Source organism: Carettochelys insculpta, chromosome 12, assembly GCF_033958435.1.
Source record: "Carettochelys insculpta isolate YL-2023 chromosome 12, ASM3395843v1, whole genome shotgun sequence".
Classification (NCBI taxonomy): domain Eukaryota; kingdom Metazoa; phylum Chordata; order Testudines; family Carettochelyidae; genus Carettochelys; species Carettochelys insculpta.
In genome coordinates, this window is record NC_134148.1 from 40912932 (window position 1) to 40927137 (window position 14206).

General features: G+C 40.7%; 1 protein-coding gene across 2 annotated transcripts in view; it reads left to right on the forward strand.

Annotated features, from left to right (window-relative positions):
* The first annotated feature begins 7085 nt into the window (after positions 1–7085).
* The window catches only part of MAP2K1 (mitogen-activated protein kinase kinase 1), a 76262-nt gene continuing 69141 nt past the window's right edge, over positions 7086–14206 (forward strand). For both annotated transcript variants that reach the window (XM_075006294.1, XM_075006295.1), the window contains exon 1: positions 7086–7461. In XM_075006294.1, coding sequence (XP_074862395.1) covers positions 7382–7461 — 80 coding nt within the window. In that variant the 5' untranslated portion in view covers positions 7086–7381. The remainder of the gene's footprint in view (positions 7462–14206) is intronic.

Consider the following 14206-nt stretch of genomic DNA (forward strand, 5'->3'; position numbering starts at 1 on the left):
AACACAAAAAAGGTGCTTTGCAAAGTCTTTTATTTGTTGTTGTAATTTTCTTGTTGTAATTTCTTTTGCTGTTTTGGTTCCCCCACCCCTCAAACACACACTCCTTCCCCCCCCCCCAATTTTTTTTAAGAATTTCTAGCTGTTAACACTCATACCCAATGCTAGTATGTTGAGATTACTTTTCAGAGCCTGCCAACTCACCAGTAAATCTGCTATGAAGAGTGACATTAACAAACAGAAATATCACAGCAGATTTTCTCAAGTCTGTCAAGCCCAGGGATAAATTAAGCCTTGGATGAGGAGGTGGGTATATAGTCAGTGGGGGCCAGGGTTGATCAGTGAGGTGAGCTTGGGGAACTGAGCCCAAGTCCTGCTCTGTAGGCTGAGGCCCAAGTCCTAGTCCAAAGTCCTGCAACCAGGGACCAAGCCCCTCACTGCGTAGTCGTAATTCAAAGTTTCTGGACTAGAGTGTGCTGCTGCCCCATCTGGGCTAAAGGCTGACCCCTCTCCTTTGGAGTGGCCTGTTCCTCTAGCATTTGTGTTTCCAAAGGATGGTGCTGGAGGGTCAGTGCTTTAACCCCCAACCCTCAATCCCCAGACAGGAAGCTGTGGTCAGAAGAAAAGTCTCTTGTGGCTGCTTCTGTGAAACGCTTCTCTTGAGGGTAAGAAAAATAATTTGGAAAATAAAATGATTGCTCATGTATTACTGAAAGAAAAACACCCTGAAATTAAAGCATTCCTACTGTAAGCTGGGGGAATGGCCCCTGTATTGAGGGGCTTTCCTGGTTTCTGCACTACCGTGTTGAAATGGACCAGTGAAAGGATCTGAATACCTGCTCTTACTTCCTTTATTGTGAGGCCACCCTGATCTCTAGGGCTCCCCTTCCACTCTTCCGTGTGATAGAGTCTGTGTAACCCCAACAAGGCTGGGCTCAGGATTCCTGAGGGCTTGACCTTTAACCCCCGTGTTATGGTCACCTGGAACAGGGGCTAGATTATACCTGCTCTAGGGTCCTTTCTTTATGCTGAGTGCTTTCCTGACCTACTGATGATTACATACAATTCAAAACAAATATAATTTATTAAACAACAATAAAAAATAGAAGAATAAAAATGTAAAAAGTTGATGGAAAACACATCAACCTGCTCCGACACAGAGGGAACAATGTCTCTGGAATGAAAGAGCAGTTCACAGTTCCCTGCAGGTCCCACGCCTTCTTCTCAGGCCTAGCAGTGCTGCAGGGATGCTGCAGGTCAGCACTTGCTCTGGTTGGCAGAACCCTTCTCCCCAGTGTCAGCCCCTCCCAGTCTGTCCTGCAAGACCTCTTGGCTGGTGGAATCCTTCTGCATTGGGTCTCTACCCAGGGTTCCCCTAATCACCTCTTCTGACAACTGCATCTAGATCCAGCATGCTCCAGCCCCAGCTCCACTCTGCTGCATTCTGCTCCTGGGCTGTTCCTCTGGCTTCTGCGGCTATGTGGCTGCAGCCTTGCTCCCAGCATGGATCTGCCCTCTGCAATATGTTTGACGTTGGACGTCAAAGTAGGGCGCTATTCCCATCTTCTGATGGGGATAGCGATTTCGACATCTTGCCGTCTTACGTCTATTTCAGCTTCAAAATAGCCATCTAGTGTAGACGCGGCTATTAAGGTGGAGTACAGTAGTTGATTTTAAAAGCCCTTACAGTAAGTGGAAGGTGCTTGATGGTGTAGGTGCATTAATTATAAAATTGACCTAACTTCCTAGTATATTCCAGGCCTCAGTGAGAAATGGCTACATCAATTAATTAGGTCTGGTTTACACTAGGTACCAAAGTCAGTCCCAGATAAACAAATCTAGCTGCAACATTAATGTAGCTAGAATTTACGTATCAGAATCGACTTTGTTTTCTGGGGTAGATTAGGGCTCTTCGGGCTCGCAATCACATTACTTACTCCATGTGGCAGAACGATGTACTAGCGTCGACTGCCAAGCCCACAGAGATTGATTTTTCCATGTCTTCACTGACATACCTTTAGCCTTAGGGACAGATAAATCCACTTCTAATCGGGAGAGAATTCTGTTTTTAGTTATCTGTTGTAAGCACACCCAATTCATTTTTCAGGAGTAGCACATTTAGATCAAGGACTTGCAACTCAGGACACTTGTGTTGAATTCTGTTCCTGGCTAGAGTAAGTTATTTCAACTTTTGTGCCTTTACTTCTCTATGTATAAAGGAGGGACATGCCTCACCCAGGCCTTGTCTTTACTAAGGACAAAAAGTAAGATTTTTAATGTGAGTAGCATATAAAACCCTATTATAGCCTAGGCTAATTGTAATTTTAACAACATCTGACTGATCAAAACCCTGTGTATCTCACCCTGTTAAGGATTACCTTGACCAGCTAACCCTTCTTACCACTAAACCTACACTCTGATCCAGGTCCTCAGCTGTTATAAATTTACATAGCTGTGCTCCTTTTTTTCACTGGTTCTGTGCCAGTTGACACCAGGTAAAGATCAGAGTTAGGCTTCTAATATATTAGTGAGCATACATTAGCTACCTTTTTTCCTAGAGTAAATGGATTAAAAGACACATAAGGTTGAGAAATGTCAGAGTGAACATCTGCCTGGCCATCCACCAGTTGCGTAGTTCAAATGACATATTACAATCTACAACACATGGGTACATTCAGTAGTTTGCCTCATGCAGAAAGTCTCTGTGAAGGGTTGTTGGAGAATTACTGAAAAGATGCATAATTGCTTACAGTGACACTGTACGCTTGATATTTTGGTAAACTGATTATTTTAATAATTTTCAGTTTTCTGATAGGGCACCTTCAAATACCATATCCTGAATTCCTTTACAAAGTTGTAACAGTTTTTTCTGCTTTTTTGCTGATGTTTAATGCAGTCTTTTGTGCTAATAGAAAAATAAAGTGCTGGAAAAAAGACATGTAGCTTTCACTGGTGAGGCAGAATCGTTTTCTTGATAATACCTTTTAGATTGGCAAAATATTGCTTAAATTATTTCCTAAATTTGCATGCATGCTATAATTAAAAGCTACGTATTTGTTTTGTGAAACATTTTGTTTCTGTTGATACAAGGACATCTGGAGTGGTGGGATGTGAATTATTCTGTTAGCTTTTGCATTACATTGAGTGGGTTATAAATATCAGTGAAGATTTTGTGTAAGGATAGTGAACACCCCCAATAGCCATGGTGAGTTCAGTCCTAAGACTCAAGATAGTATTATCTGTATTAAAAGAATGTTTTAGATACGGATACCCTAAAAATTTTGTCAGATAGCACCCCTTTACATATAGTGAAAAAGCCCTGTAGTTGTGTTGACTGGATCCCACAGTATAATATGTTGGTTTTCAAGCTTTACCTCATTTATTTAAAAAGATTGAAATTATTTTCAAAGCCTATAGTGATCAGTCTTAGAAGGAAATGTGCTATTGCGTGGGTCTGATCCAAAGCTCATTGAAGTCCACGTAATGACTTCATTGTCCTAAGACAGTATCCGTATTTCAAAATTAAACTGTTATTAAACTGTTATTGCATATGTTCTTTTCATTGCTCACTTCAAAACTTATTAAAGTAGATTTGGGTATTGACTCCCATCTGTACTCTGTCAAGTGTCTGAGGAGGGAGGGATAGCTCAATGGTTTGAGCATGTAAACCCAGGGTTGTGAATTCAATCCATGAGGGGGCCTTTCAAGGGTTTGGGGTAAGTTAGACTTAAAAAAAAAATCTGTCTGGGATGGTGATAGGTCCTGCTGTGAGTGCAGCAGGCTGGACACTGATCTCTCCAGGTCGCTTCCCGTTTTATGAGCTGTGTATAGCTCCATGTTACAGTGTTGGGCCAAACCTGCATGGTGCCGTGACCTCCCCTGTCAGGTCACAACAGGACTCACTGAAGTTTGATTCAACAGCCCCTCCACCATATTCAGTTGTGTATACTATATGAAAAGTTTCTGGAGTGCCCCTGCCTGGTTTCTTTTTTGGCTCAAGTGGGCAAAGAGTGAGTGGTCAGGAACTGGGAGATGGCCACTGCCCTGGAACTAGGATAACAGGAGAAGTCTTCACCAGCAAAAAAGCTGATGCAGATTACTTACTTCCTTTGGAACAAAGGGGAAATAAGGAATGGGGAGTTAGGACTTAGAAGCCTGGTTTATAGTTAAAAGATAAGTTGCCATATCTATGTCAGTATGTGATGTGGAAAAAACACCCCATTGAGTGCTATGGGTTCTGTAGCTGTGCTATCCTAACCCTCACTGTAGGCGCAGATATGTCAATGAAAGAATACTTCTGTCCATGTAGAAATATGATTCTTATTCCATGTGATCTTGAATGAATGAGATCTCACACATCCCAGAGCAAAATAACATGTACATACTAAGGAAAGCTGCAGCCCCACAGGTGCAAACCCATTTGGAGATCTCAATCCACAGTTTGGAATCCATTGGTTTAACCCTTATAGTTATTAAAGGCTGTAATGGAATGATAAATCTTGAGATTCCTTAGACATCTAATTTTGAATGACTTTTTAAAGTAAATTATACACTCATCCCTCTTTAAATGAGTACTTTACTTATGAGTACTCGCTAAAACAAGGGCCACATATACCTACCTTTGTTCACTAAATGAGTGAACTCCCCCCCGCTAATATGAGCCTGACCTCACTCCCTGCAGACCCAACCAGCTGGAGCCTGAAACCCCGCTGGCCCCGCAGTCCCAACCTGCCTCAAACTGAATCCTCTGCCAGTCTTGCGGACCCAACCTGCAGTAGCCTGAACTCCCCCACTGATTCCATGGCCCCAACCCACCTCAGCCTGGATCCTCCATCCTCCCCGTGGACCCAACCTGCTGCAGCCTGAACCCCCCAGCCAGCTCCATGGCCCCTACTTGATTCAGCCTGAACCCTCCTGCTTTCCCTGCAGCCCCAACCTGCTGCAGCTTGAACCCCCTGCCCACCCCATGGCCCCAACCTGCAGCGGCCTGAACCCCCACTGCCCCATAGACCCAACCCGCAGCAGCCTGAACCCCCCACCACCCCATGGTTCCAACCCACCACCAGGTTTAACCCTCCCTTTTGCTGATAGCCCCAAACTGCCCCCAGCCTTTAACCGCCCCCCAACCCCTGCCAGACCTGAGGTTCACTTACCTTTCAAAAGCAGCACCACATTCTGCCAATCCTTTGCTGAGTTATGAGCACTTGGAATGAATCAGAGACTTTTACATGTATTTTAATGGGAATTTAGTGTCCCTCTTACACATTTTTACCTATGAGCAGAAATTTGGGAACCAATTGTGCTCGTATAGCGAGGAATGAGTGTTCTCTCTCAGTCTACTTTTGTTTTTCTAGAGTAACATTACAGAACACTATTGAATGGATAGCACTATCTTGGTTATACCATTATGTACATTGTATTGATATATTTAAAAAACAATAGCATTTTTAAAACAAATACCATGAAAGTTAAACTACAGCAGCTCTGCATTAGCCACTAGAGTTTCAAGAACATAATGATTAAAAATTTTAGTGCATTGCATCTGTTCATTAATTTGAAATATGTCCTGATATTGAAGAGCTTTTTAGAGATATACATGAAACAATTCAGCATCACTTGTACTTATATAATAAAGATTGTTTAGTATGAATTTTCATTGTTTTTTTGTATTCACTTTGGATAATGCAGAGTGTTAACAGCAATCTTTGCATCTAGTTTTCATTCTCAATACTTATAATGAGTTATTTTCTAATTGTATTTTTATGGTTTTATTTTTATTTCAAGTATTTATGGGGAGAAACACTTAGCAACCATTATTTTCTAAATTCAGACTAATGTTTTACTATAAGTACAATAGCTTCAATATATAAAGTATAGAGTAATGATTTTAAATGTGGAACAAATTGTTATGCTTCATTTAACATTCATTTAATTCTGCACGTTGATATACAGACAATATTTATGGTAGTAGACATTTGATAACTTAATTGCTACTGATATCCTCATAATTCCATTTCACAGTACTTCTGGGAAAGTATAAACAAAAGGTTACATTCCAATATCAAATTAATTTACTGTATGTTGACAGTTCCATTGGTAATCCTGTTTTAAATACAAAACACCAATTAAATTACTCCCATCCAGTTATGGTACAGTGACATTCTTCTGCTCAATTAATTAAATGTTAGTTTAATTATTGTTGGAATCTTATACCTACATGATGATGTAGTGACACTGGAATTTAAGATTCACCCTTCAGAATTCTAACACTTTGGAACAATTTAAAGAAGCAAAACGGGACAACACTAATGATTAGAATGGAGCAAAGAGGAAGAGCAGAGCTGGACTGTGGATTTCTTGTTGCCTTTCTGGAAATATTGACAATGGAAAATAGGTTACTACGAGGAAATGTCTACCTCCTAATATGCTTATATAATCATTGCTTTTTCACAGACTATTCCACATCTAATGAGCTGCTTATCATGTCCAATGTTCATAACGCCGTAATAGTCACAATATTCACATTGTTTGGATCCGAGTTATTGACTTCCGATGGGAATCCTGTCCTTTAACCCCTCCATGTCACCGGACGTAGCCCGTTCTCTTTTCGAGGAAGATACGTTTCTGTATGTTTTGTTCATTGCTTTTCTCTTGCAACCCCCTTTTGAGTTGCAAGTTTAACAAGAGCGTCCGTGAGCTGAAGGATGAGTGATTCCAATCCCTTAGTTCTTGTATACTAGGTGCTCTGTTCGAGAGGTTGTGCTCACAGACGTGTGAAACTGGTAAGAATGGGTACTACGTTTTATGCAGAAGTGAGAAACGCGGAGTCCCGGAGCGGGCCCGCTTTTTACTGCTTAATCCAGTCCTGATTCTCAAAGGAAAGAGTAAATTGCTCTCCATAACTATGCAGGCTTCAAGCTCACACCTCCCCCGAGCACTTGAAGTGAAACTACAGGTAAAGGCTCGGGTGAGGGCAAGCGCTCTAAGACGGCTTCACTTCCCAGGTCACACAGACAGCTACTCCACACTTGCGCACTAGGGATGCCTGAGAAGTTTTGCACATGCCCAGTAGCGAGAAGGGACACATTTTGAGATTGGGCAGTTTGCTATCAGTGTGCAGCTCAGGCAACTCCTAACTGCTTTGGCGGGGAGTGGTCTTGGTACTGGAGTAGCTTGAAGGGTCCTTAACTCAGCTAGGGAGAGGCAGCTGGCTGATTGGAACAAGAGCTGCAAGAGGAGCCCATAAGTGTTAGTGGGAGAGATCGCCTGTTGAAGCGGGAACTCCCGGAGGAGTCCCTAACTCTGCCTAGCGGGAGGAAACCCCACTGGACGTGGTTAGAGTAGGAAGGGAATTTGTGTACTTAAAGAGCCATTCTTATTTAAAATGCCTAAGAAGAAGCCTATGCCAATTCAGCTGAACCCGACTCCGGATAGCTCCACCATCAATGGGACCAGCACTGCAGAGTGAGTACACCTTCTCTGGGGTTTGGGTGTTACTTCTGTGTTGGAGTAGAGAGGATAGGGATGGTGAAGATGAAATACAGTGTTTGCTGCACTGCTGTGTCTGTGGAACTTTGCTTCTAAATTTCTTAATCTGGGGATAATGGAAAACATTTTTTCTACACATTCTCTGGGAGTCCAGCAAAGTAAAGTCAGAGGATGTCATTTTACAGGAACTCTTCAATCTGTTTTTTAAAAAAATCACACGGGGTGCTAAAATATACTGTCAACATGATTTTTTAAAGGTCATTAGCCTTTAATTATTATGGCCTAATTCTTTTAAAAACTCAAAATAATCAAGCTTTTTGGCTACCTTGTTAAATATATGTGTCCTTTCAGAAAGGACAGTGAATTTGGGGAGACAAAATAATGTCAGGTGCATAAAGTAAACAAGGTGGAATAAAAAAGAAAAATATTTTATAACTTCAGGAGTGGTTTGTAATTCTAGAAGATACAAAATTTTCAAATGGGAATAGAAATGTGATTTCTGGATTAATGATATCTTTTTTTTAATTATATCTTTTCCGAGAGGAACATTTTATATATAGAGAAAAATAAGATGCAATAGATATCATAATGTCATTTCCCCTGCCTTTGTTCTAGAATAGACTGCAGTCCATTTTAGTAAATCTGTCTTTCAGTCACCTCAGCTATTACATTTGGTTAAAAATAAGACTAATGTGGAATGTACATCTGAGCTTTCTGGATCAAATGAAAACACTGTAAAAAATCAAGAAGAAAATAGCTATGCATGGTGGAACGTCTGACCAGCTGATTTGATTCTTCATTTAACTACAAAACTCACAATCCTTAAATTGTTAACACATTAATTACAAGTTACCTGTAAATGTATGGATTAGGAGATATGGTTGCTTGAGAAGTTTGTGTATTTAACTTTCTGTAGCGTAAAAGAATGATATATTACAAAAGAGACTGATAAAGGCAACAGGTTTGCACTCACTTCTTCATTCTTAGCCTGATGATAAGAGAGAGCGAGAATCAGAGGTTTTAAATACCTACCTTCTGTGGAATCACAGGTTGCTGTCCCAGAAAAGTCAGTTTGGCCTTTCTGCTTTCTTAGGTAGATAATGTGAAGTTTGAGGGTTTTTTTTTTCCCCCAGAGGACCCCAAAATGGGGTCAACATCCACAACTGATGACAGATTTTTCAAATGAGCTCAGCTTTGTTACCTATATCATATAATACTCTAATTTTCAAAACTGCACAGGAGCCAGTAGTTGCTACTGTGACATTTACAGCCAGATTTTTCAGAAGCACTCGGTACTTCTGGCACTGATCTTTATTAAAGACCTAACCAAGTGCTCTGGTGCCTAGATGGGAACTGATTTCTGAAAATCTGTCTTGAACAGTAGATGCTGAGCTTTTATGAGAATTCTGGCCTAAGCAGCACATGGGATTTGCCCTGGATTGCTTAGTAAAGGTTAATATGATGCATTTCCTGTGTCAGTGTCTCCATGTCTGTTTCAAACATAATCTGATTTAACATTACATATCTGTGAGTGGTGGATATTGTTTCTCCATTTTACAGAGAAAAAAGGCACAGGTCAAATTTATTTAGTTCGATAAGTACATTAAAAAGCAACTATCCACTGCATCTGTACAATGTTCCTGCTTTCAAGGAGTGTTAGTCCTTTTAGTCCTAAAGCTCCATACAACATTGCATTCAATTTGGAGTCCACTCATTTCTCTTGTTGCAAGTTATTTATAACAGAAATAGATTAATGAAATTGAACTTATACAGAAAATGTTATTTGTACTGAAGACATTGATTTCACAACATTTTCAGTTTCCTGCAACAGTAATTTTTGTTTCTCACTCCTCCCCCATTTTGGATCTTTTTATATTTTGCATCTCATATTTAAGCCTTGTGAGGTTGACATATGGTGGGTGCTTTTGATGGCAGTTTTGTAAACAGCAAATCCATCAGCCTATCCTGACATAGCAAGAATTCACCAATTAAAGCCACTCAATCCTCCCAGCAAATATTTTCATGGTGATTACACCCTATGTGACTAAAGATGCATGAGACAGAGCTGGGGTTGAATCCCAAATCTTACTCCATTTCTGTGCTTGATGAGACCAGATTGTACTTCCTTTTGCCTTCCCCATTTCTTTTCCAAGTTCTGCCATGTTCTGATAAACTAATGATTGCCTTCCACTGCAAAAAAATGCTAGAATTCCAGTAAAGTTGTATGCATATAACTTGAAAAGATTTTTGGAATTCTGAAGAAAGGTGTTATGTGTTTCAAAGGTTCTTAGCCTTTTTGACCATTAATTTGCCAGTTTTATGCAGTCCTGGCCTACTTAGTTGCTCGTCATGAGTCCCTCATTACTGGCCTGGTGCACACTTGCCAAGTACATACTTGCCATTAATTGTCCTGACTGTTCCTATATTCTCTTTCTTTCACCTGTTCTATTTTTAGGTACCGGTTGATTAGCGTACAGGAAAAAAAACATACTGGTGGCTAGATGTATAGTGAAATTTTTATAATATATATTGCAAAGCCTGATTCCCATTTACACTAATATTCTTTTACAATATTAGTGGTATAAAAGTAGCTTTAGTGTAGTGTACTTTAGGGTATGTACATTGAACATTTATTTAGCCCCTGAAGTCCTGGGTTGGCTGCCTACAACAGTGCTTCATCCCGCGTTATGGGGATTGATTATTTTAGTTATTCACATAGGCTATTTCATATTAGCCTATGAAAACTTGGTGAAGGCTTGCAGGCACTCTTTCAACTGTTCACTTTTCTTCTTAATATGCACCCTCCCCACACCACAAAAAAAAAAAAAAAAAAAGGACAATCTCACAGGAGGGAAGATGCACCGCTGCTAGACTATTTGCATCCACTACTAACAGAAGCAGTAGATATACCACAGTGGAACTTAGTGTAATGCTGACCAGACTAATATTAATTTTATTCTATTGCTGCAAGTTGGGAGCAGAGGTTACACAGAGGGTGACAAGCAAACTAGTTAATCAGAGTGGAAATATTCTTTTCTTACTAAACTATTTATGATAATGCATTAACTAAGTAGCCAGAAGAAACAAGGAAATAATATCAGTGTTTCATTTCCAGAAACTTGTGCATTCCCTTCCTCCACTTCAAACTTTGTAAGCATTTCAGGTCCATGTGAGGTTAAATGGTCTCATTCTTTAGACCAGTGTTTCAGAAGTTATGTCTATCTCCACTCATCTCCAGACTTGACGTGCAAACCCTGGAAGATCGACCCAGAGTGGGTCAATCTTCCATGGTAGCATACATAAGCCCTTAAACTATGTTTCATGGAACACTGGTGTTTGTAAACAACTTGTGGGTGTAACATGAGCATCTGAAACTTTTTTTTTATATCAGACACTGATGGTATATATTTTCTGTTATTAAAACCAGATACAATGTTACTTCTTCATTGCTATGATTAAATTACGTCATTTTGGTTTTGCTGTATATGTTGCTGTTTGTTTTTTGAGGGTTTTTTTTAGCTCAAATTTTTTTGAAGAAAATTTTCATATTGTTTGGTGTTTCATGGTTTCTAACGCTAGGGCTATACTGTAGCCATGTCTTGAAATAACTTACACCATTTTCATTGCATAAACTGTGCAAGTTATTTCGAACTCTGTGCCAGCCACATGGCACTGATGTTTGAAATAAGTCCCTATTTCAAGCTTTCTGCTATCCCTCTCACAATGAGGGTTAGCAGGAATTAAATATTGTACTCGAAATAGCCCTGCTATTTCAAACACGGTGTTTGGCTGCGTGGTTTCTATTTCAAGGTACAACTATATTCTGAAATAGAAACCTCAGTGTAACCATAGCCTAAAAGTTTAAGAAACACTGCTTTAGACCATGTGAGATAAAACGTTCTTAACAGAAACTATGCAGTGAAACACAGAAAGAGAGAGAGTAGTACTACAGATAGTACTTTTTGTAAAAAATTCTAATTAAGTGCCTTGTTTGTTGCTAGAAGAAAGCAGCTCCTCCATGTGAGTCCTTGGCTCTGTCTTCACCGCAAAAAAAAAATTACTTTGTAATAGCTATCATGCTGCAAAATTCTAGTGGAGCCAATTCACAGGCAGTTTTTACTTTGTTTTTACCTTGATGTACTTAGTCAAGGTAAACCCCAGATGAAGGAGTATAGGGATGACTGCTAAATTTGTAAAATTGAGCTTAAATCTACAGCCTTGTCTTCTCTAGGACTTTATATCAAAATTATCATCTTGACATAAAAATATTTTATTTTTCCAGCAAGAACAAAGCCATTTACTTTGTCATCTGATAGTCCTCTGATGGAAAATATGTAATGAAAACACAGTATTGTCTTCAAATGCTTTGCTCCTGATTTCTCTTGAATACTTCTGTCCTCTGAATTTTGCACTGCATTTATGACTCATCAGAAATACAACAGCAGAAGACCCAGCACAACTAGCAGCAGCACACTATGGGTGTGTAGAGTTTGAGGTGTGATTGCCAGCCTGAGCAGTGCTCTTTGAGCTAGCATATTAAAATAAAATAAAACGCTTGGAATCTTGCAAATGGTAGAATGAGCTAGCAGCTCTGAGTACACAGATAGGGCAATTAACCCATCTTGCCACTCATGCTGCCCTAGCTACATTTTATATTTGGCATGCGAGCTCAATGAGAGCTAATGCTAGACTGTCTCCTTGAGCTGGGAATCACAATCTTCAAGTGTAGCTACATGCCCTAAGAGCTATAATAAAACTGGCTAAAGTTGGTTATACCAAGAGGCAGCCCTGTACATTGCACGCTGAGATTGTTATACAGGTCGAACCTCTCTTGTCCAGGACTTTGGTTTGGCAACATCTGTGGTCCAGTAAGACCATGGATGTTGCCGGACCAGGAGCCACAAAGGTTGTTAGGGGCTAGGGGCTCAGCCAGTCCATCGAGCAGCCTCACTAGCTGAGACCAGAGCAGCTGCTGGCCCTGGCAGGGAGCCCTAGCACCCAGGAGTGTGAAGCCACCGCTGGCCCTGGGTAGGGAGTCCCAGCACCTGAGAGTGCAGAATTGTCATTGGCCCCTGCCAGGTAGGTGCTGGGGGCAAGGAGCCCCACTGGCTGGGACGGGTGGCCCAACCTACCCAGTCCAGTAAACTCCCTTGTAGAGGAAGGCTCAGGTCCTGAGGGTGCTGAAGTAGGAAAGTCCAACCTCTAGTTACACCCTCCAATAAAATCTTTTACTAATGTTTACTAGGTGTTTTGGTGGGGTCTGTTGGAAGCTATTAAATAAAAGGATTGGTACAACGTAAGGCTATAATTCACACTGATTAATTCATGTAAATTCCCTGTCGAATGTTATAATAGCCCCAGAAAATTGGTTAAACTTACATCTGCGTGAATAACTAAGCACAAACAGTGTCTGCAAAGAAGAATCTTGAGGTCTAAACTAGATGTAAAAAGATAGGTTAAGAAGGCATATAGTGTTTTAAAAAAATGTAAAATGGTGTATTGGGTTGCTGTTATCTTTTTTTCCACTGAAGACCACCCCAGGGTTACAGTCATATGTATTGTATGAAATGCCACTGTTGGGCTAAAGGAAAACGGGGAGCTAGCTTTCAAGCACACACCCACACACATTTATGCCTGCCTGCACTCATACACTTACACAGGTGAACTCATGCAGGTGAAGAAATATACAGAGAGGAAGCCAAGCCTTAGTGGGTCTGGTGGGTCTTCCTGCAGTCACAAATCCAAGACAGCAAGCTGATTGGTCCCCTTGGCAGCTTGCTCCTTTGACAGCTTGTTTTCTCTTGTCGTCATGGTACTCAGGAGCAGTCAGTACTGTGCATCCTAGAGAGGGGGGTGCTGGGCTGCCTCCCCAGCCAGCTGAGACTAACACCGTCAGAATGGTGATGGAAGAAGAAGAAACCCCGTGTAGCTTTGCACCCATCTTTTTATATGCTTAAATCCATTGCTCTTGTCCTGTCCCACAGCTCCAGGACACTGTATGACCATGAGTCTTCGCCATTGCCCCACTACTCTATATGACCATGAATCCTCGGCTAACAGCAGATGTAGCTTTGATCTTCTCTTGATGGGGCCTCTTTCTTGGGTGGGTTCTTTTTCAGGTCTCAGCTCCTATTATTCTCTGGCCATTGAGGTGCTGCTCGCAGCTGGCTGTCCAGACAGGCTGGCTTCCTGGACTGATTCCATTGCACACCACCATTCACACTTTCCTTACTCACACAAAAGAAAAATCCCTTCAGATAAAGCAATTTCTTTTACAAAGGAGCAGCCAGGATTTCTTACAGACTTACAGCATTTATAAAAACAAAAAAGCAGTCAGGTAGCACTTTAAAGACCAACAAAATAATTTATTGGATGATGAGCTTTTGTGGGACAGAAAGCTCATCACCTAATAAATCATGTTGTTAGTCCTTAAAGTGCTATTTGACTGCTTTTTTTGTTTTGATAGTATATAGACTAGCACGGCTTTCTCTCTGTTACTATTTAGCATTTATAAACAATTTCTCGCTAACTTATAATACCTAATATAGACTTAGCAGCTGCTACGAAACAAAGCTTACACGACTTAAAACGAGGGATGACTGAAAGTTACAGAACTTAAATCTGCATTATACTGGGATGAGCGAGGGCTTTATATGACAGCTGTAACATAGGCAGTAGCACTTTGCTTTTTTTGCCATTTGAGAACAAGTAGGTTAATTTA